The sequence below is a fragment of the Heterocephalus glaber genome, unplaced genomic scaffold, assembly GCF_053883595.1.
Source record: "Heterocephalus glaber isolate CG9 unplaced genomic scaffold, H.glaber_assembly_v1.0 deba00000937, whole genome shotgun sequence".
NCBI lineage: Eukaryota > Metazoa > Chordata > Mammalia > Rodentia > Bathyergidae > Heterocephalus > Heterocephalus glaber.
This window is the reverse complement of record NW_028258173.1, coordinates 933,682-959,210: the sequence shown is the minus strand read 5'-3', so window position 1 is coordinate 959,210 and position 25,529 is coordinate 933,682. Positions and strand designations below refer to the sequence as shown.

General features: G+C 59.1%; 3 protein-coding genes across 13 annotated transcripts; 1 reads left to right on the top strand and 2 right to left on the bottom strand.

Annotated features, from left to right (window-relative positions):
* Positions 1-4,311: 4,311 nt before the first annotated feature.
* On the bottom strand, positions 4,312-7,123 carry Rfng (RFNG O-fucosylpeptide 3-beta-N-acetylglucosaminyltransferase). 4 transcript variants are annotated; one of them, XM_013078133.3, is made up of 8 exons: positions 6,878-7,123; positions 6,753-6,801; positions 6,199-6,301; positions 5,947-6,118; positions 5,723-5,811; positions 5,487-5,652; positions 5,058-5,140; positions 4,312-4,984 (listed from the first exon to the last, which is right to left on the bottom strand). In XM_013078133.3, exons 1-8 carry the CDS (start codon positions 7,121-7,123, stop codon positions 4,903-4,905), a joined length of 990 nt encoding a protein of 329 aa, XP_012933587.2. In that variant the 3' UTR covers positions 4,312-4,902. The 4 variants fall into 4 exon arrangements, with proteins under 4 accessions (XP_012933587.2, XP_004861062.2, XP_087064404.1 ...); XM_004861005.4 differs by having other exon boundaries at positions 5,947-6,100; XM_087208278.1 differs by lacking the exon at positions 6,878-7,123 and having other exon boundaries at positions 6,199-6,350; positions 6,753-6,857.
* Positions 7,124-7,201: 78 nt separating this feature from the next.
* On the top strand, positions 7,202-11,998 carry Gps1 (G protein pathway suppressor 1). 6 transcript variants are annotated; one of them, XM_021241284.2, is made up of 14 exons: positions 7,202-7,334; positions 8,079-8,171; positions 8,839-8,897; positions 9,085-9,249; positions 9,333-9,468; positions 9,542-9,619; positions 9,787-9,847; positions 10,415-10,500; positions 10,688-10,782; positions 10,909-11,014; positions 11,091-11,171; positions 11,261-11,398; positions 11,468-11,602; positions 11,676-11,998. In XM_021241284.2, exons 1-14 carry the CDS (start codon positions 7,302-7,304, stop codon positions 11,748-11,750), a joined length of 1,341 nt encoding a protein of 446 aa, XP_021096943.1. In that variant the 5' UTR covers positions 7,202-7,301; the 3' UTR covers positions 11,751-11,998. The 6 variants fall into 6 exon arrangements, with proteins under 6 accessions (XP_021096943.1, XP_021096942.1, XP_004861069.1 ...); XM_021241283.2 differs by having other exon boundaries at positions 8,716-8,897; positions 9,790-9,847; XM_004861012.4 differs by having other exon boundaries at positions 8,716-8,897.
* Positions 11,999-12,241: 243 nt separating this feature from the next.
* On the bottom strand, positions 12,242-19,593 carry Dus1l (dihydrouridine synthase 1 like). Of its 3 annotated transcripts, none has more exons than XM_004861013.4 (13): positions 18,787-19,593; positions 18,173-18,281; positions 17,495-17,545; positions 16,944-17,056; positions 16,045-16,127; positions 15,656-15,759; positions 15,422-15,566; positions 15,093-15,189; positions 14,926-15,014; positions 14,171-14,316; positions 13,126-13,163; positions 12,691-12,766; positions 12,242-12,606 (listed from the first exon to the last, which is right to left on the bottom strand). In XM_004861013.4, the coding sequence occupies exons 1-13, from the start codon at positions 19,021-19,023 to the stop codon at positions 12,467-12,469; spliced, it is 1,428 nt and encodes a 475-aa protein (XP_004861070.1). In that variant the 5' UTR covers positions 19,024-19,593; the 3' UTR covers positions 12,242-12,466. The 3 variants fall into 3 exon arrangements, with proteins under 3 accessions (XP_004861070.1, XP_012933586.1, XP_021096944.1); XM_013078132.3 differs by having other exon boundaries at positions 12,691-12,758; XM_021241285.2 differs by lacking the exon at positions 17,495-17,545.
* Positions 19,594-25,529: the final 5,936 nt, after the last annotated feature.

The window sequence follows — 25,529 nt, the reverse complement described above, 5'->3', positions numbered from 1 at the left end:
CCTTGCGCTTGCGCAGCAGGCGGCAAAACCACTGCGCTAAATCCCCGCCCCAGGACATCCAGTTTTCCAGTACCATGTGCAGGAAGATTGTCTTTTGTCTCCTGGTGGAGTCACAGGAGACTGAGGGACAGTGTAAGTGAGGGTCTGCCCTGGGCTGTCTCTGACCCCAGGCCTGTCTGCGACCACCATCTTGGCAACTGCAGCTTCTCAGTGAGCCTCCAGGTCAGGCTGCACAATTCCTTCTCTGTTGTTCTCTGTCCAGGGTCCAGTGGTATTTTGTTTGTTTGTTTGTTTTATTGAAACAGGTTGTGGCTCTGCAGTTCAGGCTGGCCTTGAACTTACTGTGTAGCTCAGGCTGATCTTGAGCTCACAGTGATCCACCTGCCTGCCAAATTCTGGGATTGCAGGCATGCAACACCAATAACAGCTCAGTGCCTTTTGATATCTCAATGCCTTATCATTGCAATGTAAATTTAGATTCACTGGGCCATTTTTTCATAATGTATCTGTCTGACCTGGGTCCAGGCCTCATGCTGGCCTCAGAAAGTAAGTTAGGAAATGTCTTGTCTTTGCTGAGCTTGTATAATATGACTGCCACTTGTTCCTGGAATGTTTGGTAGCATTCAGTGAAGCCATCTGATCTTAGAGATTTCTCTATTTGTACATTTTTTTCCCTTCTCTTAAATGTTGAGACAGGACCTTGCCATGTTGTCCGGGCTCGATTGGATTTTTTTTTTAATTGGATTTTTGATCTTCCTGTCAGCCTCCCCAGTAGCTGGGCTTACAGGTTTGTGCCACTGTGCCTAATCTGACCCTAGAGATTTCTGGTGCAAATGTTCTTGTTAAAGTTAATAAATTCATATTACGAAGGCTGAGGGTGTAGCTCAGTGGTAGGGCATTTGCGTAGCATGTGGGAGGCCTTGAGTTCAATCTCTCCCACCACACACACACAAATCAAATTGTGTAGCAAATACAGGGCTACTCCAATTTTGTGTTTCCTCTGGACTCACTTTCTGTTGACAGTGCAGGTCCCCTCCCCTTCTTTCTGTGTCCTTACAAAAAACTAGAGTGCCTTGCCCTGGGACGCTGTTCCCAGACACAGATGCGAGTGCTTAGTTTGTTGCCCAAACCCTAAAAGAACCTGGCGTGTTCCTGACCCAGAATTCCTTGGACCCTCATGCAGCCTCACCCTGACACCCGCTGGGTCCAGACCAGGCAAGGGTCCCTTTTCTCTTGGGGTTGGTTGTGAGGATGAGCTCAGTGCCCCAAGTTCCCCCTATGATGGGAACTGTGCTGCTTCCTGTGGAACTGCAGGGGGCCCCATCTCAGAGGGCCTGGGCCCCCCCTTTTGTGGTTTTCATGATGTTCACAGTTGTGCAACCGTCAAATATTGAATTAACACTCCAGCGCTGCTGCTAGGAGACACACACACAAACATCTTAGGAGGATTTTAGTCAACTCATTCTGTTGGTTCTGCTCTCTCCATAAAACAAAAGAGAAAACAGCCCTCCAGTGGCTGCCTGAGGCCTCGTGGCCCGCGGAACCAGGTTCCCACGGTCCCGCGCTCCAGCGGCAGGCTTGGCCCATGGCGCCCCCTGCTGGGCACAGCCCGAACCGTGGGGCAGAAAGCAGCCCGAAGGGGCTCAATTTCTTCCCAGCTCTTGCCTGTAAATGACCGGGAAAGGGAGCCCTGGTTCGGGTCACACAGAAGCCTCAGGGAGGAGGGGAACTGCAAGTAATCTGCACTCCCAGGTACCCACTGTATTCTCCTCCCCCCGGTTCAGGGTTCAGCCCCAGCTGGAGGGCACTGTCCCCCTGGCTTGCTCAGTGCCTAGTGAGGACCACCCAGGGCTCGCTGACACTCAGCAAATGCTGGCCCAGGGCAACAGTGAGGTGGGGCCTGTGACTTTTTCTTTTGTGCTGCTGGGGATGGAAGCCAGGCCCTTGGACACACCAGGCAAGTGCTACACCCACATCTACACCCTGCCCCAACATGGTTAAATATTTGACTTAGTTGATATGATTTCAGTTTTTCTGATTATGCAACTACTAGATATCCATTATAGTTACTTTGTCAAACTCAAGATAACTCCAGCACTTGGGAGGTTGAGGCAGGAGGATGGCTGTGAGTTGGAGGCCAGCCTAAACTACATAGCAAGACCTTGCCTCAAAAAAAAAAAAGGAGAGAGAGAGAACATTTTCCAATTTTCTTCTTTTCCAGGCTTTTGTCTCTGCTGCCCCTGGCTGAACTTGCGGGCCAGGACACAGCCTTCTGCCCATCCCACCTTCCTCTGAGAGCATGGTACTGTGCTGTGACCTGGGGCCTGAGGTGGTCCTGGCAGAGCTCCATACAGGGACCACTCTATGGCCCAGCTGGACCTTCTCCTGGGCCTGTATCCCCGACATTTCTTTGTCACCTGTCTGGACACCCACCTTGCTGCCTCACAGCACCTGCCTCGAGGACCTGGCTGGCTTCTCCTGCTGTGCCCAACCAGGTGCCCTGATGCCTGTGCCTGGGCCCCATTCCTGCTCCTGCTCCTGATGCCTGGCCCCCTTGCTGTCCTTGACCCCCCAAGCCTGGGGTCAAAGGGGAAGGCCATAGTCTTCCCAGAGAATGAGCGGCCTGCTGTCTTCACCCAGGAAGGTCTGTTTGGGCCCAAGTAGAAAAATTACTAAAAAAAAAAAAAAAAAAGAAATGAAAATTACTGGGTTGGTTTTTTTTTGTTTTTTTTTTTTTTGGTATTGGGGATTGAACTCTGGACCTTGGCCTTGCCAGGCAGGCAGTGGAACCACTGAGCTAAATCCCTGGCCCTGGCTCAGAGTTTATAATCGTTCTAACAACACAGCAGGAGCTGTGTGACCAGTCCCTTAGGAGAAAGGCTGCTGGGCCTCATAAGTGAGCCTGAACTGGGATCAACAAAGGAGAAAGGGCAGGGTCAGTTCACACACCCAGCACCACCAAGCGGCAGCATGGGCCCCCTGCCGCTTCCTACCCTCAGTGAGCAGCGGGACTGGATGGTGCAGGTCACAGGGTGTGTCCACAGGCCGAGGTGGCACCCTTGACCTTAGGCACTAACCCTAAGCTTAGCTAACTCTGGGAAACTCCCAGGGCAGGAGAAGGTCCACAGCCCACGTGAGAGCTTCGCGTAGCACCCCATGCAGGAAGAGTCCTCAGCACCCTCCCGCGGGTGTGCACTTGCTCTCACCGGTCCTCCAGGCCAAGGACACTGTCCAGCGTGGGCCCAGGGGCAGCTGCAGCACGGGCTCGGGAAGGAGGAAAATCCAGAGGAAAAGGAGGCAGCAGGCCTGCGTCAGGCACTGTAAGGGCGGGCGCCGGTGGGCCAGGCACACAGGGGTGGGCCGTGTGCTGGAACAATCCTGGGGTGGCTTCAAGAAGCTGCTGCTTCCTCATTTCAGTCAACTCCTCACAGCCCTCCGCCTGGGCCTGGGCCGGGGCCTGACATGTGGGGAGCTGGCTGCCCCTGGGCCCTGTGAGGCGAGCGTGGCCCCAGTGTCTGTGGGGTGTGACTTGGTGCTGGCCCACAGAAGTCACCCCACTTAGTCACCCATTGCCTCTCCGTCCTCACAGGCAGATGCTCCTTGCTCCCGACGGCGCTTCTGAGAAACCTCTGGGAGATGAAAACACCCAGCTGGGAATCACCTTGGGGAGCCCTCGCCTGCCCAGCCATGCAGCCTACCACACAGGGCACTGCAGGGCAGGTGGCTGCTGTCCACTGCTGGTCCCGTAGCTGCCTGGGAGCTGTGGCCACTGCCACTGCCCCGCATGGGCAGAGGGTCGTGTGCTGCAGGACACTGGCCTGGGCAGAGGTCAGAGCTCCAGCCTTGAAGGAGGGTCTGTGTGGCCCCTAAAGGGTGCTTTCCTACCAGGGGAGGTCGGAACTTCCCAGGTCGAACCGCTGTCCCGTCAGCTTGCATCATCCGCACCCACACCGCAGTCACAGCCCCATCTGCTCGCTGCTCCCAGGGCCGCGTACACACAGCCCGTGCACCCGTGCGTGTGGCAGCCACGGGCCTGCCATGCGCCCTCCTTGTCCCACGGTGTGCTGGAAACCAGCACGACACTCAGGACCACAACTGGCAGGTTTCCATGCAGCCCTGCAGAACGCCCCGTGCCACCCCTTCCCATGTGCCTGGCTCATGGTCTGCAGGGCTGAGGCTTCAGGACCCAGGCCTGCCTGGTCGGAGACTGCAGCAAGGGCCCAGTCTGCCTGAGGATGAGTGGCTGCCTCACTGCCGCCTGAGGGTATGTGGGACCGGGTATCCTTGTGGACAACTAAGCCAGAGCCAAAGTGAGAGTGACAACAAAGCTTTTACTCATGTTCTTCAGTATCCGAGCAGGGATGGAGGGAAGGGGCCGTGTCCTTCACAGTGCCCTGGGACAGAAGGCAGGGGTCTGCACCCCCCTCCCCAGGGGCCGCCTTGTTGTTCCTCAGTGTGAGTCAATGTGGAGAAAAGCAGCCCGGAGGCCCCCAGGAAGGCCAGCTCTGCCTTCGGGCACACTCCAGGGCCAGTCCTGGAAGCCGCACCCTGCCGGGGAGGGTGTCCCATGAGGCCTGTCAGGGTGTCCTCTCCCCGAACTGCGGTGGGGCGAGGCCCACTTCCCAGCTCCAGCCCAATGGGCTCTGCAGGCCGGGTGTCAGTCCCCTCAAGGGCGCCCGGGTGCTCTGGTGGAGATGGCTGAGGATGTGCCACAGCACCAGCAGCACCGCCCTCTGGTCCTCTCTGGGGGCTGCAGGATGCCATCTTGGTGGGAGCCCCTGGTCCCAGGCCCACTGTGGGGCTGCAGGAGACCTGCAGGTCAGCCCAAGCATCTGCCCACTGCCCACAGCGGCAGCCGGAGGAAGGTGGCTCAGACCAGGACAGGGCAGCCAGGGGCTCCGGTCACCGTGAGGGGAGGCCACCCCTGTTCTGCATGGGACACCAGTCCGTGTCTGGGTACAGAAGGCAGTGGACAGACCTAAACCTGGGACAGAGAAGGAATGGGGTCAGGGGTGTCCCCCTGAGGCTGGATCAGGGCCCCGTCACCACTCACTCACCGCGTGGGGTCCTGCTGCAGACTGAAGCCCGCCACATTCACCACGTTATGGGGGTTCTCAGGACCCCCATAGCTTAGAGTGACCTGGAAGAGAAGGGAGTGAAGGCTGAGGTCCAGTGTTCTTCCTCCTGTCTCTCCTACTTGCCTCAAGAGCCTCTGCCTGGAGGAGATGCCACTTGCCTCTTTACCCTGGGGAGCAGGGGAGCCCCTTTTGCAAAGAAGCCCCAGCAGATCTTCGGGCATGTGCTCCTATGCCCAGCAGGCAAAGGGATCTGCCCAAGGTCTACATGGAAATCTCAAGGCCGAGACCGCCCTGCATCTGTACCTGCTGTGAGCCCATCAGGGTGACGGCTGGCCAGTCCAGACCCTGGAGGAGAGGGGGCAAGGCGCTTGGCAGCACATCTGCTGAGCTGAAGGGAACCAGGCCTACCTGCTGCAGCACAGCGTCCGTCGGCAGCCTCTGCAGGTTCTCCAGGTGGGAGTGGAAGAGGGGGCTGTGCAGCAGCCGGGCCCCCAGCAGCCCTTCCACGATGTAGCCCACCGTGCAGTCGTCTGGAAGCCTCACCCTCTCCGCTGTGCTCATGAAGCTGCCTAGGCTGGGGGAGAGGCTGGTCAATGCCTCCTGGGCCCTCAGCTCCCAGCCCGGGCAGCAAGGTGCCCGCTCACCTGGCCCAGGGGCTCATCTTGAGGGCGAGGCCCCTGCTCAGGCAGAACCCGGCTCCACCGGTAGCAAACCAGAACTTGACTGTGGTTGCCTGGAAACGGGGGAGCACCTGTCACGGTGGCCCACTCCTGGGCTCCTCACCCCCACCCTTCATTGGACCCAAGTGTCATCAGCAGGCCGCCCCCAAGGACAGCCCGCCAGGGAGACCACCACCGCCGGCACTCACAGTCCCACCTCCCTGGACCCTCTCGGTGGCCTCGATGGGATGGTCCAGGCTGGGCCGCCCCAGGTAAACGTCCTGGTTCGGAGAGAAGGTGGACAGCAGGTGCAGCAGTGTGGTGGGGTTCACATAGTTGTCGTCGTCCACATGGCAGAACCACCTGTGGGCGGGGAGAGTCCTGTGCAAGGGCCCTCGAGGTGGCTGAAGGATCCCCCAGCATGTGCCCAGGCCCCCAGGGGATGGACAGGGTCAGCCTACTTTCGCCCAGACTCGATGAACTTGTCATATTCCACGGACATCTTGCAGCACAGTGCCTGGCGGGTGCGCACTGCAGAGCAGTTGGTGTTGATGACGTGGCTGCCTAGCCAGGTGGAGACACAGGAAGGTGAGGGTCCATGCCCAGCCTGCACCTGAGGTGGAGGCCAGCTGGTGGCTGCCCTGCCACCCCCCCCCCGGTCCCCCTGCAGCTCTAGCTCAGCTGTCACTTAGCTGTTAGTGACTGAAGGAGATCACAGTCCCTTGCGACTGGGATGAGGAGAGACAGGTCCAAGGCAGGGCAGCCCCCACCAGGCCTGCGCGGGAGGATTCCCTGCTGGGGCTTCCTGGGGGCCTGGGAAGCCTGCGGGTGGCCTGGAATCCTGGCTTGACTGCAGGGATGGAGCCCTGGCAGAGGCAACCTGGCTCTGCCCTGCACTGGCTGTGTGACCCCGGGCCAGGGCCTCACCCTCCCTGGGCCAAGCTAACAGCTCGGAAGTGGCCCCTTTGCGGCGGGCGTGACACCGGACCCGCGAGGCCAGGGACGGGAGCCTCACCTGCCTGCCGCTGGAGCTCAGGGTCGTCCCCGTCGGTGAAGATGAACGTCTAGGGGAGAAAGGATTGTGAGGCGCCATGGGGCGCGGGCTCAGGTGGGAGCTGGGGCCTCAAGGGCGGGCGGCACCTGCGGGCGGGCGCGCGAGATCCAGGTGCGCAGCAGCAGCCCCAGGCGTGGCCCGTGGTTCTTGCGGGTGGTCTTGACCGCGATGAAGATGTCGTCGTCGGGCCGCAGGCTGGGGGAGGCGACGACCACGGCAGCGGGCAACCGGGCGGGCGCGGGCGGGCGAGGCAGCGGCAGCAGGAGGAGCGCAGCTAGGGCCGCGGCCAGCGCGAGGCAGGCCCGGCACAACGCCCCCCGCGCGCAGCTCATGCGGCCGCCGCGACCCCCAGTGACGGGCGAGGGCCTGAGCGAGCAGCGGCCCCTTTAAGCGCGGCGCGCACCCCGCCCCGCCCCGCCTCGCCTCGCGCCCCGCCCCGCCTCACGCTCCGGAAGCGGTGACTGCGCTGCCCCGGAAGTAGACGTCGCGCCGCGGCGGGGTGGATGCAAGATGCCGCTGCCGGTCCAGGTGTTTAACTTGCAGGTAACGAGCTAGCGGAGGTCGCGCCCGCGCCCCCGCCGCCGCGGGACAAGGAGGGCGGGGAGGGCAGACGGCGAGGGGCGGCGCGGGCCTCCGCGCCGAGCGTGCAGCGTCCCGGGCGGAGCTCGGCCCCAACCTCCTCTCCACCCGGCGCCAACGCTCGTCGTCTCGGCGGGCGGCTGCAGTCGGGTCGCGATGCCGGGCATCCCGGGACCCAGCTCGGCCTCCTCGTCCGCCTCGGACCCGGGCAGCAGGTCAGACCTGCGGCCCGGCACGGCTGGCGACTGCGGCCTGAGCGCCAGCCTGTCGGCCTGCACGCTGTTTTCCGAGGTACCTCGGCAGCTCCCCGGCGCTCGGCCGAGGCCCCGGGCTGCCCCGAGATGGCCCTTCCTTCCCTTTCTGCCTGCGGTGGTGTGACTTTCCCCCAGTGTGGCCACCGGGGTCCTGGTGCCGCCCGTGCCTGCTGTGTGGTCTGGAGGAAACTGCATCAGAACGGGGCTCGGGATCGCATAGGAACCTTCCGGTGTCTGCTTTCTTCTTTCAGAGTTGGGCATTGAGAGGCTGGCGTGGAGCTTCTGCTCATAAGCCAGGATTCTGGGTGGGAGTTGGGACTGCTCGGGGTGGGCACACTAGGGCTACCGCTCTGGTGGGAGAGTGGTCCAACCTTGCTTTGAAAGGCCTTGGGCAGAGCTGACCTCAGGCAATGAGAGGGAGCCTGAGGTGCCGAGGTGCCAACCTGTGTTGCAGGGGGCCGTGGAGCCCATGCAGATTGACGTGGACCCACAGGAGGACCCCCAGAATGCGCCTGATGTCAACTACGTGGTGGAGAACCCCACCCTGGTATGGAACCCAGTGCGGGGACCGTGGGTGTCCTGGTCTGGCTGGGAGTCTAGGCTAGACTCCAAACTAGCCTACACCCCAGTGGACTGATGCCCCTCAGCGACCTCTCTGGTCACGTCTCTATGAGCCAGAAACCTTTGGGGTTTCCTTCATCTGCTCACATTGGGCTGTTGGCCCAGCTTGAGACCCTCACCGCTCATGTGGGGAGCCCTGCTTGTTGAATGCCACTTGAGGGCAGATCTTTTGGGGGCAGCCTATTCAATGCTGTTTCCTCCCTGCTCAGCCCAACATCCAGCGCTTACAAGTACCTGTCCCCCGCCCCTCCCAGTCCAGAGTTCTACTCCGGAGACCCCCAGCCAACCTCAGTGCTCTCTCAGCACCTGGGACAGTGGTTGTTCTGGTGCCCCCATGTCCTCACCTCCCAGGCTTGGATGAAAACTTGGCATCCTGGCGGTAACACTCAGGCCCCGGGGGCTCAGAGTGTGGGTTCCTGCCTCGCACACCCTGCCTCAACTTCTTTGCTTTCCTTGTGCCCCTACACCAGGACCTGGAGCAGTATGCGGCCAGCTATAGCGGCCTGATGCGCATTGAGCGGCTACAGTTCATTGCTGACCACTGCCCACCACTGCGGGTGGAGGCCCTAAAGATGGCCCTCTCCTTCGTGCAGAGGACCTTCAACGTGGACATGTATGAGGAGATCCACCGCAAGCTCTCAGAGGCCACCCGGTAAGGCCAGGCAGGGCCTTCTGGGAAAGTGTCCACACCTGGCTGTGGTGTGTGCCCCTTGGAACCAGCCTGGGCAGGGCCCGTCTTGCACTCTGCCATGTTCAGAATCCAGCATCACTTCGGCACATGGCAAGGAATGTACTCCCTGGTGAGAGGCTGCCATCCTGATGGCCAGGTCTTCCCTTAGGGAGCTGCAAAATGCGCCAGATGCCATCCCTGAGAGTGGTGTAGAGCCCCCACCTCTGGACACAGCCTGGGTAGAAGCCACTCGGAAGAAGGCCCTGCTGAAGCTGGAGAAGCTGGACACAGATCTGAAGAACTACAAGGGTAACTCCATCAAGGAGAGCATCAGGTGCTGGCCCGCTCAGAGCAAGGGAGGTGGGCGGCTGGGCCCGGCTGGCCCCAGTCAGCGACCACTCACTGTCATGCCTGTAGGCGTGGCCATGATGACCTGGGTGACCACTACCTGGACTGTGGGGACCTCAGCAATGCCCTGAAGTGTTACTCTCGGGCCCGAGACTACTGCACTAGCGCCAAGCACGTCATCAACATGTGCCTCAATGTCATCAAGGTGGGCCCTGTAAGGGGAGGGGGGCTGAGGAGGTGGCACCCAGGCTGTCTCACCCTGCCCACTTGGCCACCAGGTCAGTGTCTACTTGCAAAATTGGTCTCATGTGCTGAGCTACGTCAGTAAGGCTGAGTCAACCCCAGAGATTGCCGAGGTATGTATGACCCACGTCCTGCAAGACCCTGCCTTGGGGTCCACCCCAGCTTCCTTCTCCCCCAAGTCTGCCCTTGCCCCTCTTAGGCTGGGGCTGGGGACTGGGCATTGTGCTTGTCACGATGACGGTGGTGGAGGGGGGGACCTCATGTGTGTGGCCTTCTGCAGCAGCGTGGAGAACGGGATAGCCAAACCCAAGCCATCCTCACCAAGCTGAAGTGTGCCGCAGGTGAGGCGTCCCGCCATGACACATGCTGTCCTCCTAAGTCCTTGGAGCCCTGGGGCAAAACCTGGCCCTAAGTGCCAGGGAGAACAACAGCTGGGAGGCTGCAGGGTGCCCTACACGCAGCTGCTCCCCTCCACAGGTGTAGGTGGCTCCCGCTTCCGCCCAGGGCAGGCTCACCGTCGTGGGACTGGGAAGGCCCTCCTGCGTCTCTGAGCTGGGCTGTCCCTCGAGCGCATAATGGCAGCGGCGTCAGGCTGCCTTGGGCGTCTGACTTCAGAGCCGGTTCAGCATTCTCGGGGGCTGTCACTTGTACCTCACAGCTAGAATTTTTATCCCGGGGGACCAGGGATTTACCTCAGTGGTGCCACACCTGCCTTGCAAGTGCAAGATGCAGAGTTCAGTCCCCGGTACTGGGGGGCAACAAAGAATTTCTGTCCCAGGGAAGCAGCCCTGGGGGGCAGCAGAGACCAGGGGCCACCGGCTGATGAGCATCCCCTTCCCGGCCCACAAGGCGCTGGCACCTTCCCCAGGGAGGCCCAGCCTCACCCCTCTCTCTTGGGTCCCCCCTAGGCTTGGCTGAGCTGGCCGCTCGCAAGTACAAACAGGCTGCCAAGTGCTTCCTGCTGGCCTCGTTTGATCACTGCGACTTCCCTGAGGTGAGGGGGACTAGGTCTGGGAAGAGTCTGCACAGGGCCTCAGGAGGCAGCTAGAGCTCACGGGCTGGGCTTTCCATCTCCCGTGAACGGGGTCCAGCGCATTCTGAGTGTGGGATCGGGCGCCTGGCTCTCCCAGGGCGTCCTTGTGGTCCCATGCTGTTGGGCTCACCTCCTTTTTCCCCCTCAGCTGCTTTCCCCCAGCAACGTGGCTGTCTATGGTGGGCTGTGTGCTTTGGCCACCTTTGACAGGCAGGAGCTGCAGCGCAATGTCATCTCCAGCAGGTGTGTGGGGGTGGGGTGCGGTGGGGGTGAGGGCCCTCCCTCCAGCCTGGGAACCAGGGTCCTACGGGCCCTTTAGGGCAGGGGGAGCAGGCAGAGCTGTGGGCCTGAGCACCCTCCTATCTGCAGTTCCTTCAAGTTATTCCTGGAGCTGGAGCCTCAGGTGCGAGACATCATCTTCAAATTCTACGAGTCCAAGTATGCGTCCTGCTTGAAGATGCTGGACGAGATGAAGGTGGGGTGAGGGCGTGGGCACGCGGAGGCCGGCCGGGCGCCTGCCCAGGAGGCCCCTGACCTGCTCTCCTCTCCAGGACAACCTGCTCTTGGACATGTACCTGGCTCCCCACGTCAGGACCCTGTACACCCAGATTCGCAACCATGCTCTCATCCAGGTAAGTGTGGGGCAGAGGCTGGGCAGGGCGCAGGCACACGGAGGAGCGGCAGGCAGCTGGCGGCCCCTCTGCTCTGCTCTGCTCTGCAGTATTTCAGCCCTTACGTGTCGGCCGACATGCACAAGATGGCCGCAGCCTTCAACACCACGGTGGCGGCGCTGGAGGATGAGCTGACACAGCTCATCCTGGAGGGACTCATTAATGCGCGCATCGACTCGCACAGCAAGGTGGCTGGGGTGAGGCGGGAGCAAGGGGGGGCGGCGTTGCCGGGCCCTGCTGAGCCTGCTCCTGCACAGATCCTGTACGCCAGGGACGTGGATCAGCGCAGCACCACCTTTGAGAAGTCCCTGCTGATGGGCAAGGAGTTCCAGCGCCGGGCCAAGGCCATGATCCTGAGGGCAGCTGTGCTGCGCAATCAGATCCATGTCAAGGTGAGCAGCCCGAGTCGAGGGCGGCGGGGCAGCAGCTGTGCAGCCTGTGGCTAACTCCCTTCTTGTCTGCCAGTCCCCTCCCAGAGAAGGGAGCCAGGGAGAGCTGACACCGGCGAACAGCCAGTCCCGTATGAGCACCAACATGTGAGGGCTGCCTGCCAGCTCACCTCGAGAAGCGGCTCCTCTCCATGCTGCCCACAGCCACTGGATGCCAGCCTCGCCACCCCCTGGCACCTGTGTGGGGCCTGGGGAAGCAGGCGGGGTGCCTATCCGAGGCTGACACTCAGGCTCTGCCATGAACAGACTGCAGTGCCTGGCCCTGCGGGGCACACAGGCCCAAGCCCCCCCTGCCGTGCGTCACTGCCTGCCTGGCCATTAAAGAGCAGACTGACCATTGCCCGAGGCTCTGCTCCTTCCTGCTGTGATGCACCGATCCCATGAGGCTCCCTGGGCCTGGCCTTTGGGGCAGGGCCCCCTCGCTGCCACCGTGTGCCCAGCTCACTGGGGCTTCCCCTGGAGCTTGTTGGGGAGGTGGGCAGGGAGCTGAGCTCATTTTCTGGCTGGCCCAGAAGAGCAGCTTCCAGGCTTTGGGGTCCCAGTGGGGCTGTTGGCTGAGGGGCTGTTGCTCTATCGTACACATACCTTTGCAATGATTTATTGTTTTTGAAAACAGAAGTGTGAGGACAGGGCAGGCCTAGCTTGGGGCTGCCCCTAGTGCAGCACTGCAGGCCCCAGCACAGGCCAGGGAGGATGTCATGCGTCCCTTGTGTTGGATAGCAGGAGGTTCCCTGAGTAAAGGCATGTTCTTAGTGTGAAGTGTCCGGGCTTCATCAGTCCTGGGTGTGGGTGGCTCCTGCGGCCGCCTCAGGCCAGGGCGCTGCCCATGACTTCAGAGAAGGCGCCTGGTGCTCCAGACCCCACCTGTGGGGGCTCTTGCCGCCCGGGCTGCGTCCCCTTCCAGGTCAGAGACTTCTCCAGCTTGGTTTTAAAAAGCAGTCCGTGACCTGGCAGAGACAGGACAAGAGGGGATCAGGTCAGGAAGCAGGGGTGCCTGCGGGAGGTGGCAGGGCTGTGGCGCAGCCCCTCACCTGGGCAGTCCGCGGTCTCCTTGAAGGCACGCTTCTTGCAGCAGCCGCGGCACAGGTTGAACACACACCTGTTGCCCTGGCACAGGAGAGCTGGTGAGCCTCAGGCTGATGGCTGCCCAGGCCTGGGCTGGCCATCTGGGAACCTTGCCCAGATGCCCAAGGCCTGGACACAGCCCCAGAAATGGCAGCATGGCAAGGCTCTGGCCTCTGGCCCCTCCCTCCCCACCAGACTCAATCCCTGCATTCCAGGCTGGGCGGGGGTGAAAAGGCTGTTTCCTCTGGAAGATTAGACCCAAGATGAGGGGCTACCCAAGGCTATGCTCTAGTCAGGGGGCACCAGACCTGGAGCAATGCAGGGGTCCCAGGAGGGCGTCCGAGCCCATCTGTCTGGGAACTGAGGCCTGGGCAGCAGCACCTCCGCAGAAGATAACTCACCTTCGGGTTTCCGCACTGGTCACACTTGGCGTATTTTGCTAGAAAAAGGAACAAAGGTGCTGGCTGAATGAGGTGTCAGACGGGCCAGAGCAGCCAACTGCGGGTGTCATCCTGCTCCGCAAAGCTCACTGGGCAGCAGCAGCAGGCCCAGAAGGCTGGGGAGGGCAGAGGATGTGGGCTGGCCACGCCTGCTTTTCCCTTGGGCGAGGGATGGTGTGGCAGGACACAGCGGGTCCAGCTGGGCAGGGGCCCGGCAGAGACTGGCCCACCCACCCTCCACTGCTTCCCACAGCAGAAATGCCAGGAACTCAGCCCCAGGTAGCACTTTCTGTGGGGGCTGAGGGCGCAGCGGGGCAGGGAGGCACAGCCCGAGGTGTGTGGTCTGGGAACTCTTCTCCCCAAGCTCCTAAAGCTATCCGACAGCTGCTCTGGGAGTTCCTACCAGCCTGCCAGGCTGTGTGCGCTGGCTCGGATGCTGAGGGCCCCAGGACTCAGCCCTCACGCCAGTGTGAGCCTGAGGCCACGCAGAAACGCTGAGTGAACCCTGTCTGGTCTGTTTGAAAGGGGGGAGCACCCTCTTTCCACCTGATCGGACCACCTTCCCGGGTGGTGCCTCTGCCCAGCAGCCGGGCTCCTGAGACCCCAGAGTGCTCCCTCAGGGCACCTAGCACCCACTCAGGCTGCTCAGACTGCCCCGTCAGGATTGGGGTGCACACAGGGCCCCACTGATGAGACAGCCTCACTTACCTGGCCGGGGCCCTGACCTGCAGACAACCCTAGTGGGAACCAGGGCAGGACCAAGCTGACAGCCTGTGTGACAGGCCCTGCATCCGTGACACTGCAGCTAGAGACAGTGCTGGTGCTCAGACTGACGTCCCCCGGGAGGGATGTCCCCAGGTGTGTTTCTGCCTCTGAGCCTTGAGTGTTGTGGACAGAACCTGGGTGAGCATATGCTCCCAGCAAAGGGAAGTAGCAGGCCATGAAAAGGCCTCCTGGGCGGCCCTGGCAGCTCCTCCCTGGCCCTAGGGCCAGGAGCAGTGCTTACGTTTCAGAGAGGGGTCAAAGGTCTTGTGGGGGTTCCTCAGCTGCTTCTTCTGCTTGTTCTTGGACAGGCCATCCGTGCTGGCCTCCTCTTCCTCCAGGGCTCGCTTGCTGCAGCCACCACTGTTCTCCTTGCTCCCTTCCCTGGGCCTGAAGGGAAAGGGCAGTGGGCAGAGACAAGGACACCACAGAGCTGACCAGCTGGTTGCAGTCAGATGGGCTGGGGCTCAGTGAGGAGGCTGGGTGGCCAGTGTGGGCACTGGTCTCTGAGACACACGTGGGTCTCCCTGGCCCAGCCAGCTCCACTCTCGGGCCACCCAGGTGGGGCTTGAGCCAGCACAGCCCACATGGCGGAGTGAGTGGCCACACAGAGGCTGGGCCCCCGGGATGGCATCCAGAAGCTCAGGAGCCCAGGGCCTGAGCCACCAAGCCTGGGTGGGCCGTGGCCAAGAGGACAACCTGCCTCACCTCCAGGGACCCACAGGAAGCCCCGAGGATGCAACTCATGACCCTAAAGGCAGGTGTAGCCAGGATGAAAAGGGCTTGAAGCTAAAATCTTGGGAAACTTGTCCCTGGGCAGGACGAGGAAGGACTGAGCTGAGCCACCAACACCCTGCAGCAAGGCCACGGGGCAGGCGAGGCCCCAGGCCCCACATGTGGAAGGCATCTCACCGGACACCGCCTCCTTCTCCTCCTCTCCTTTCCCTCAGGAGGAAGAATCTGGCCTTAACAATGGGTGTGCATCCCTCATGAGCTCACCCCGGCCGGACATAGGGCTGGCAGATCCAGTGGAAGAAAGGCAAGTCGCCTGCCGGCTGCGCTCCCTCCTCCTGCCTGGACATGTCCTCCTGTCAAAGCCCAAAGGCCCCATTAGAGACCTGAGCCCCAGCCCACCACACAGTGGGCTCCCGCAGCCCCACACCTGCCTGACACCGAAGCTTCAGTGCCTGGCTCACGGCGGCAATGCCCTCCAGGGTCTTCACTTTGGCGAGTTCATCTCGAAGTTGCTGGTGCACCTGCAGCCTAAGGCAAGCACCCATCCAGGAGCTGGGCCTGCTGCCCGGCTCCCAAGCCCAGGCACACAGCCAGTGTCCCTTCCTCACAGGCTCCCCATTGCTCTCACTTCCACATCAGTGACCCTTCAGCACCTGACTGGGGCAAGCTGGGCTGGGAAAACCCCAGCAGGCCCGGGGGCAGGGATACCAGGCAGTGCCTGGGCAGCTCCTCCCGTCACCACTCTGCCGGCAGGACTCACGTGTGGTGCCACAGCTTGAAGAGGTGGGCCCGGACACAGGACAGCGGGCACGGGTGCAGCCGCACAATGTCCAGGTACTCCTCTGCCAGCTCCCACACTGCAGGACTCCTGCCCTCGAACAGGGCAGGGTTGTGCAGGTTGCCCTCTGGAGGAGGAGGGATGCCATGGAGGAGAGCCGCGGGCACCCTCTTGACCACCCAGGACAGAAGAGAGCTGAGGCACCCATCTGCTCACCCGCACTCATGACCCCCTGCACGCCTGTGTCCTGGATGCACCGCTCCACATCCTGCAGGCTTCGGATGTTCCCATTGGCAAACACAGGGATGGCCACAGCCTTCCTGTCCAGAAAGAAAGGCCTGACTCTGTACCCCACCAAGGCAGTGCCAGCTGGGAGATGGCAAGTGGCACCCGAACTCCACCTTGGCAGGGCCTGTCACCTGCCATCGCACTGCTGCCTCCCACCCTGGCCCCTGCCCAGTGGTCCCCAATCCCTCCGGCTGGTCATAGAACATCAGGTGTTCTGGACGCCCCAAGGTGTGGCACTGGGTCTATGCCCTCCCCCTGCCAGAGGGACTGAAGCCCGAAGGACTGAGGGCTGCATCCCCACCCCTGCAACTGCTTACCGCACAGCCTTAATGTGCTCCCAGGACGCTGCTCCTGACAGGGGCCCCTTCTGCTCCTTGGTGCGCCCATGCACAGTCACCAGCTGGGATAGACCAGTGCTCAGCTCAACCCTGCTCTGGGCTGAGCCCCCACATCAACTCCAGGAGACCTGCTGCTCAGTTGCTCAGTTTTTTCAGCGGGGTAGAGAAAAGGCCATCCTGGGCCTGGCTCAGTCCCTGGCCCCAAAGGCCCTGGGAGCTCCACTCTTTGGGAGAAGTGAGGCTGCACCCAGGATGCCCGTCCCCAACCCCCAGGCCGGAAGGAGACAGCATCCTTGTCACCCCAGCCGAGGGGTGGTGGGGGGTGAGCTCCAGGCTGACCTGCAACTGGCAAGGCATGGGGGAGGCAGGCTGAAGCTAGCATCCCCACTGAGGCCATGCCTCAAGGTCAGAGCCACCTGTCCGCTCCCAGAAGCTAAGTGCCTAGAGGGGGCCACTGGTGGCAGAGTCCTCTCCAGGCCTACACTGGGCCAGGCCCAGTACACAGAGAACACAAAAGCCGCCAGATCTCCCAAGAACTACCTGGCCCCTTCCTAATCCTCTAGGAGGACAGATCCTGAGTTCCTTCAATGGAGGCTCTGGTTGGCGTCTGGGGCACCAGGAACACGGTGACCAGCTTAACGTCATCCCCTATGGAAACAATACCCTGCAGCCAGGATGGCAGGTCTGTCTCAGGAGTGACTCGGGCGCCTAACACAGGAAATGTCCTGGTGCCTCCCCACCCAAGGGAAGAGGAGGCATGAGCGCAAGAGTCTGCTCTGCTTTGCTGAAGCTCCACAGGAAGAGCTGGATGCTGCTGGAACCTGAGGGCCGGCTGCCTGCTCAGCCCAACACCCACACCTTCGAGCCAGGGCCCTCACCTGGCAGCCAGCCTTCTCCAGCATCTGGGCGTACCTCACGGTCTTGTCAATCTCAGAGAAGACACGGATTTTGCACGTGACAGGAACAGAGAGCTTCTCATGGGCCAGCTGAACTGGGAAGAGACAAGGCTTCTTCTGAGAACCATGATCCTGCTGCAGGTGGCTAAGCCTCCACACCCCAAGCCTATATAGACATCAGCTTTCCTGGAAAACAGGTCTGGCTGTCACCCAGGCAGGTGCCTTGCAGCTTTTTCCTTGTCCTTACAAGTTCCTGTACAGGCTGATGCCAGCTCCCAGTGATGGCAGCTGAAGAGACCCAGCTCTGTCCCCTAGGGCATGGAGGGCTGAGATGCAGCAAGATCGCTCTTCTCTCTACCGTCTTTCTAGAGGCAGGTGGCACTCTCCATAGCCACCTCTTTCTCACAGAGGCTGTTGCAGCCAGGGCCCCCAGAGTGATCGCAGGACATTGATAGCACTGTCCTGTCCTAAACCCCTGCAAGGCTGTCCCTGGGGCTCCTTCACCCCCCCACAAGGTGCATATGGCTGCTCACTCATTCTTTGGAGCAGGTCCCACTCCTCCTGTAGGAAGGCACCATAATGACCTGTGAAGGAAAAGTGTGGCCCCTGATACTGCTGTCCAGACTGCCTAAACACCCCCCAGTGTGGTCCATTGTCCTCCTGTATCCACACAGGCCATGAGCCCCCTGGCAGGCAGCCAGCCCCTTGGGACAACCAAGGACTCTACAGCCAGGCTACATTCCAAATGCCAGCCCTCACAGCAACCCCCAAAGCAGTAGTGTCTGGCTGGGGCAGGAGGACAATCATAGAGTCCAGCAGTTTACCAGCATTCCACTGGAGTGCTGTGCCACGGAGCTGCACAGAATACACCTACCACAAGGTCTAGGACCAGAAGCACCTGCCAGGGGCCCAGTGAGGAAGAAAAGCCAACCTGTCTGTAGGTGCAGTGGCGGGAATCAGGGTACAAACCTCCTCTGGGAAAGCTTATTTATCCGGGGAGGAGCTCACAGGGAAGTGATGAGCCCTGGCAGACCCTCCTGCCTGAGCCAGGAGAACCTGATTTGCAGCTCCAGTGAGAACAGCTCCCCTCCAGGGCAAGGAACACCAGCCTCTGACTGCTGTGACCAAAGACAGGGCCAGCCCTCCCCAGTGCCCACTCTGTCCCAGAGGCCTGGACAGGTGTCAACACAAGACCCTACAACTGAACTCACCCCTCTTGGCTATCATCTGTGGGCAGCCCAGGTTCAGGTCGATGGCATCACAGTAATCCTGAGCCAGGAGAGCCGCCTGGACAAACACCTCTGGGTCATTGGCACAGAACTACAGAAGACACGGGAGTCACCCACAAGCCAAGCCAGTACCTGGTCCTTCACTGCCCAGGCTGCCCAGCCCTGTGATGGGCTTCACCGTGGCCCAAGGCAGTGTGGTCCAGGGGCTCACTGCTGGTGTCCTGTCCTACCAACATTACGACAAAGCAGGTTACATAACCCTGTACATGACATACACATCTACAGGATTCCTTCTGATACATAACAGAAGGCACCAGTGCCGACTTCTAAAGAGTGGAGCTCACTGTTCTGAGAAGGGAGGGTGTGAGGGCAGTAGCTCTGAGTTCTGAGTCTGTCACCCAGACTGTCCCTTCACCAGAGGGAGATCCCAGGGAAGGGGCTGCTTTCTGGCAGCCATCCTTTGCTGCAGTGTCACTGCTAGGATTGTGGACCCCTCCCTCTCTGCAGATGTGAAAGCTGGGGGTGTGGGCCCCAGGAAGAAGGGCAGGCACTCCTCAGGGCTCAGCTGCCCTCTGGGGCAGGGGCCCTCTGCCCACCTGCACAATGAGCGGCCGGTCCTCAGGGCACACGTCGCAGTACAGGTTCTCCTTACGGTAGTTGGCATCGCGCACGAAGACCTGGGCGTGCAGCATGGGGGTGTAGCAGAGCTGTGCCCCGTGGCGACGGCTCAGGAGCCTCCAGGCCAGCTCGCTCTGGTCCACCATGGGTGCCACTACGTGGCGGGCGCCCCCCAGGGTGCGGCTCCAGAACTCGAAGCCCTGAAGCTTGGGCATGGTCTCCACACTGATGGACCGAGAGGACCAGGCTCAGCCGCCGCCACAGAGCCCAGGGTGCTGACCTGGTTTCGGGTGAGGGCACAAGGTTCAACTGCGATGGAGTGACCGCTCCTGTGAGTCCCCGCTGGGCCACACGCAAGGTCAGGAGAGGTGTCCCGCGGGTGCCTTCCCCGGGCCGCGCGTGGAGCTGACAGAGCCCTGGTGCAGCGTCAACAGTGAGCTGCGCCCCTCCTCAAAGGCAGGAGCACCGGGGGGCGGCGGCCCCCTCCCAGCTCGGCCCGAGGGCCTCCTGCCCTGGCTCCGGGCCCCGGGGCCGCGGCGCCCCCGACCGGCGGCGAGGGCTCGTCTTGGGCTCGCTTCCCGCACCCCCAGGTGCGGGACAGGCCGGGCTCGACCGGAGAGCCAGCGCAGACGGCCACGCTCCGACGAAGGAACTCGGTAGCCCCCTAGCCCCAGCCTGGCCCGCGTCGCTGCTGCAAGAAGACCCTCTGGAAGGCGGCCGCCACCCAGCGTCAGGGACCGACCACACCGCGCCACCGGAAGTTCCCGGACGGAAGCGCGCTGCCACGAATTCCGGGTGGTGCGGTGGAAGATGTGACCCCCGGAAACCACTCCCGGCGCCGAGGGGCCCGGGCCAGGAGGGAGTCGCATCAACCGCGTGGCGGGAGCCCGGTGTGCCGTTGTGGGCGACCGCAAGACCCACGGGCAGTCGGGAGCCATGTGTTACTGTGGAAAATAGACCCCCAGCGAATTCTGCCCCACCTGTCCCTTCCCACCGGCCGACTTGTGCCCCATTTTGTCCTCGCCCACGCCGGTGTTGTTTTAAACGGTTTGGCTCCACTGATAGGAAGGTTATTTTATTATTTATGTACGTATGTAGTGTGTGTGTGTGTGTGTGTGTGTGTGTGTGTGTGTGTGTGTGTGTGTCTGGAATCGAACTCAGGGCTTCGCGCTTGCTATTGTGCTGCTGAGCTACTACATCCCCGGCCCTATTTTGGTTTTTTGAGATAGGGTCTCACGATACAGTCCAGGCTGGCCTTGAACTCGTGGTGATCCTCCTGCCTCAGCTCCGGAGTGCTGGGATCACAGGTGTGTGCTTCCACATCCAGCTGCTAGCCCTATTAATTTTTAAATTTTGAGATAAGGTCTTGCTAAATTGCCTAGGCTGTGAGGTGTGGTGGAGCACACCTGTAATCCTAGCACTTGGGTGGCTGGGGCAGGAGGATTGCTTCAAATTCAGGGCTACCCTGGGCTATATGGTGAGTTCAAGGTCAACCTGGGGACCGGGGATTTAGCTCAGTGGTTCCGTTGCCTCCCTCACAAGCACAGCAAGCACAAGGACCCGAGTTCGATCCCCGGTACCAAAAAAACAAAAAATCAAGGTCAACCTGGACTACGTAGGAAGGCCCTGCCTCAAAAAAAAAAAAAAAAAAAAAAAAAAAAAAATGGGGCCTGGGGATTTAGCTCAGTGGTGCTGCTGCCTGCCTCGAAAGTGCAAGGTCCCAAGTTCAAATCCCAGTACCAAAAAAAGAAAAAAGAAAATTTCCCAGGTTGGCCTTCAATTTGGAATCTTCCTGCTTCAGGACCATCACCCCCACACCCCTTGTATTCAGGGCTCACTGGGCTCCGTGAACTGGAAATACTACAAATACAGAGACCCACACCTGTCATATCAGAGTCAAACTGCTGAAACCCTTGAAATCTTGAAATCAGGAAGGGAAAAAACAGCTGATCAGAGAGAAGAAAAGGACAGTGGCAATAGCAGAGGACTTCTCAGAAACACTGGAGCCTAGAGGGCGAGGGATATTTAAAATTCTGAAAAAAAGAAACAACAAGCAATACTTCTGACCAGGCCCCGCCTCCTAACAACACCCAGAACTGCAGCACCCCCAGCAATGCAGTTGCCTTCCAGAAGCCCAGCCTGGGAGTGGGTGGGGCTGTGGGGGACTTCTGGATAGAACCCGTAACAGCCTGCCTCTGCTGTCTGACCCAGGTCTGGTTTATACTGACTGGAGCATGGCTGTGTTGTGGGAAGCTGATCTTGGGCTCCCCCTGGTGCCCTGGGACATGGCCCTGGGGAGGATGTGCATCCTCACATCCCATATAGGAGATGGGTGGAAACAGGACCACGGACTCAAAGACCCTAGGCCTGGAGGCAGAGTGAAGAAGGGAGAGGGGATGGGGAAAGTATGCAAGGGGACTGTTATGGTTTGGGTCTAGGTGTGCCCCAAAACCTCATATGGTCATAGGGCTTTTTCAGAGGTGGCTGGATTTAGAGTGTGTGATGCTAGGATTAAGGGCCTGTGATTACTAAACCAGTCCACTGATTGGTTTGGCACCACCCTTATCTGGATAGTCTAGGTAAGATAAAAGGGGCAGAAAGATGCTGTTAAGGCCCCTTATTGCTTTTGCTGCCTTCCACCACCATGAACTGTTGCCCCTCTGCCCTGTGCCACCCTTCCCTAGAGCCTGCCGATTATGAACTGAAACCTCTACAAACTGTGAGCTAAATAAACCTTTTCCCCTTTAAATTTGGGCGTCGGGTATTTTGTCTCAGCGATAAGTAACTAAGACAGGGAGTTAGGTGCGGGTCACTAGAGTTGGGGGCAAGTGCTGATCTATGTAAAGGAAGCGTCAGGCTGGGTGTGTTGGTGCATGCCTGTGATCCCAGCATGCAATAGGCTGAGACAGAAGGGTCGCCACAAGGTTGAGGCCAGGCTGAACTACATAGTGAGACTTTGCCTCAAAAAAACCAAAAAATGAAATAGAATTAAAAAGGGATTGCAAGTGGGAAGTCCCGAGTTCGATCCCCAGTACCAAAAAATAAATAAATAAATATTTACATTAATTAAATTAAGCTAAAAAGGGAGCATCAGCCCAAGAGGGGAGCGCAGGCCTCTGACAGGGGAGATGCCCCCCAGTCCTCACCTGTGGGCACCTTCTCAGCCACTTGGGCACAGCACCCTAGTGCTGATGCTTGGCCTTTGGCATTGCAGCTAGTCCAGTTATGGTTCACATGACCAGTACCACAGTCAGATCTGAGTCTGTCCCTCCTTGTTTGCTGTCCTTTTGTTCCTTCCGTCCTGCCTTCTTCTGGGATAATAAAATGGGATTGTTTTAGGCTCCCGTTTGATTTTCCCTATTGGCTTCTCAGTGATGCCTCATTTTAGTGTCCTGGGGCTGATCACATCATTCTAAGTCTCTAAAGGCCGTTTAGGGTTAACATTGTAAAACTCCATGATAGCCTTATAACGTAGTTTCCTTTAGCCCTGTGTCTGCCTTTCTGTTATTGTTGAAGGACACATCAGACCACTTGACCTACAAAGCCCACTCTGTAACAAACAAAATGGTGAGAAGAGAATAATCCTTATATTTACCCACTTATTTCTCACCCTGGTTTCTTTTTCCTTTTCTTTCTTTTCGTTTGTTTGTTTGTTTGAGACAGGGTCTCACTATGCAGTTCAGGCTGGCCTTGAACGCGTGGTGATCCTGCTCTCTCAGCAAAGTGGTGGGATTTCAACTGTGTGCCACCACGCCCAGATAACTACTGTCTTTTGACGGTGCCCTGGGTTTGAAGCCCGTTGTGCTGGGTCCCAGTCAGTTCCCTTGGGGACAGCCAAGGAGCTTCCTGACCTTGAGGAGGGACTGTCCGCTGTCCTTGCGGACTGCTTCCCCAGCAGTGCTCTGATTGGGGATGGATGGCACTGGCATCTCTGTGTGACACCGCTTTACAGGTGGGGCACTGGGCAGGGGCAGCTCCTGGTCCCCTGCACTCAGCTCTCCTGGCATGGACTCGCACCCCGCAGCAAGGCTGGAACCTTCCTGCCACACTGGGACTGAGCTGCCCCTCTGAGGCAGTGCCAGCTGCTCCTGCTCAGCCTGGAGCTTCGCAGCCCAGAGCGAGGTGGTGAGATGCAGCTGTCTGTCGGGCCTCAGGGTAGCCCTGGGCGCTCATCCTGGGGGGCACCCCCTGGGCTTGGCGGAGCCCCCTACACGCTGCCAGTTTGTGTGGCCGAGCTCCTTAGGACCCCTTGGGGAGACTGCAGAGGCCTCTCACGTGGAGAGTGCTTTTCTCCGGGAAGGTGCTTCGCTGGGGGCCGTGGGCAGGACTCCCTTCCCTCCATGGGGGTTTAATGTCCAGCGCAGCTGACTCCGTTCAGCAGGCGTGTGGGGCCTTTTGTCCTGTGGCTGCTCTGAGCAGTGTCATGCTCCAGCGTTTGCAGGGAGCCCTGGTTTTCAGTGGGCAATGGTGTTTGGAAAGTGAGATCTTGGTGCTATTCTGGACAGCGAAGTTAGAGCGAACTTCATGGTCAGGGTGGGACCAGGCCCTCCAAGGAGTCTGCGCAGGAGCTGAGACAGCTGGAGACAAAGTGGAAGAGACCCAGCCTGTGGTCCCCGAGATCCAACAAACCAACAACACCGGGCCAAGGGAGCCCAGGTATGGCGTCAGGCCCGTGGGGGTCAGGACTCTGACCCGGACTCCCAGCCTTTCCCCCAAAGGCCTTTGGCCTTTCTACATTAGATTATCTTTTTTTTTTTATGGTACCTGGGATCGAACTTGGGACCTTGTGCTTGCAAGGCAGGAGGCGGAACCATTGAGCTAAATCCCCAGTCCAGGCCTTTCTACATTAGAAGTTACGGGTGAGTAAAGTTAGCGATGCCTACCACAGGGCCTGCTGCCTGCTGCCTCCCCAGAACGTCCTGTGCGGCCTCATGGGGGCATGGGGTCACCTGTGCCACCGCCGGAGCTTGGGTGCCAGGCACGGGCCTCAGCCGAGGAGAGCGATGAGACCTTGCTGGTCCCTTACTTCCTTCTAATGAGAGGTTGACATCTTTTTATATGTTTAGAGGTCTAATTGACTTTCATGTTGTCTACATAGCTCTTCTAAAGTGGCTTGATGGAGGTATATTAACATTTTAAAACTACACTTAAGTGACAATTACATGTTTGGAGACATACATAAAACATAGATGTATATACCAGTGAAGCGCTCACAATCAAAGTAATGAAAGTATCCATTACCCCTGAAGTCTCCCTCCCCCACCTTTTTTTGGGTTTTTGAGACAGTCAGGTTTTGTGTTTGTTTTTGGTTTTTTTTGGTACCGGGGATTGAACTTGGGACCTTGCGCTTACGAGGCAGGCGCCAGAACCACTGAGCTAAATCCCCGGCCCATGACAGGTTTTTGCGAGACCCGCCTCAGCCTCATAAGTGCTAGGATTATAGTCATGCCCCACACCTGGCCCTCCTTTCTTGTCCTTAACAATTGCTCATCTACTTTCTGTCAATATTGACTGTGTGCCTTTCTAGGATTTTATATAAATGGAATCTTCTTCTGAGACAGACTCTGGCGATGTAGTTCAAGCTGGCTTTGAACTTGCTACGTATCATGTAGCCCAGGCTGGCCTTAAACTTGAGATCCTCCTGCCTCGGCCTCCCAAGTACTGGGATTACAAGTGTGCACTACCATGCCCAGCATCAGTGGAACTATATTTTAAAATTTTTTATTTTATTATTTATTGACAGTACTGGGGATAGAACTCAGGACCTTGCGCTTGTGAGGCAGCTGCAGTGCCACTAAAGCTAAATTGCCGGCCCTTATTTTATTTGAGACAGGGTTTTGCTATGCAGTTCAGGCTGGCCTTGAACTTGCTGCAGCCTCCCAAGTGCTGAGATTACAAGTGTGTGGCCCCACACACACAGCTCTGGAACCTTATTTATGTAGCCTTTGGTCTGCTGCTTTGGCTCACCTCAGTGGTTCTGAGATTCACCTGAACTGTGTGCCCACTGCCCATCCTTTATTGTGTGGCATCTTGTCATACCACCTGTTGATGGGTGCTGGTCTCCACACTGGGGCTGTTTTTTTGGTACCGGGGATCAAACTCGGGTCCTTGGTCCTTGCGCTTGTGCAGCAGGTGGCGAAACCACTGAGCCCCCCGGCCCAACTGGGGCTGTTACGAGCAAGCTGCTTCTGTGAACGCTCGTGTCAGCCTGTGTGGATGTGGCTTCCATTATCTCCGGGGCGAGCAGTGGGACACTGTCACAAAGGCACATGTTAAAGACAGACACTCCTTTTCCAGAGTTGCAGTGCCATGGTGCGCCCTCACAAATAATGAACAATTTGGATAGCTTCACGTCCTCTCACACTTGCCACACTGAGCTACAGCCCCAGCCCTTTTTATTTTTTAAGACAGGGTCTAAGTTACCCAGGCTGGGTTCGAACTTGTGATGCTCCTGGCTTAGCCTCTGGAGGAGCTGTTACAGACCTCACCTAGCACATAATCCTCCTCTGTGTACATTTAGAATTGTATAGACAGTGTTGTAATTTTTACTTGATTTTCTTTCCTGATGTTTCAAGATCCTTCTTCATTATTATTTGGTACCGGGGATCGAACTCAGGTCCTTGCGCTTGCACAGCGGGTGGTGAGACCACTGAGCTGAATCCCCGGCGCCCTTCTTTTATTTTGGAGAACCTCCTTCAACCACCCTTTCAGGGTAGGTCTA

Coding starts and splice junctions, on each gene's coding strand:
- Rfng (XM_013078133.3), bottom strand. CDS start 7,123: ATGAGCTGCGCGCGGGGGGCGTTGTGCCGGGCCTGCCTCGCGCTGGCC. Junction 5,812..5,946: donor GGGTCCAGGGAGGTGGGACT/GTGAGTGCCGGC, acceptor CCCCGTTTCCAG/GCAACCACAGTCAAGTTCTG. Junction 5,653..5,722: donor AAGATGAGCCCCTGGGCCAG/GTGAGCGGGCAC, acceptor CCTCTCCCCCAG/CCTAGGCAGCTTCATGAGCA.
- Gps1 (XM_004861007.4), top strand. CDS start 7,527: ATGCCGGGCATCCCGGGACCCAGCTCGGCCTCCTCGTCCGCCTCGGAC. Junction 7,662..8,078: donor CCTGCACGCTGTTTTCCGAG/GTACCTCGGCAG, acceptor CCTGTGTTGCAG/GGGGCCGTGGAGCCCATGCA. Junction 8,898..9,084: donor AAGCTCTCAGAGGCCACCCG/GTAAGGCCAGGC, acceptor GTCTTCCCTTAG/GGAGCTGCAAAATGCGCCAG.
- Dus1l (XM_004861013.4), bottom strand. CDS start 19,023: ATGCCCAAGCTTCAGGGCTTCGAGTTCTGGAGCCGCACCCTGGGGGGC. Junction 15,760..16,044: donor GAGCACATTAAGGCTGTGCG/GTAAGCAGTTGC, acceptor CTTTCTGGACAG/GAAGGCTGTGGCCATCCCTG. Junction 15,015..15,092: donor CACTGAAGCTTCGGTGTCAG/GCAGGTGTGGGG, acceptor GGGCTTTGACAG/GAGGACATGTCCAGGCAGGA.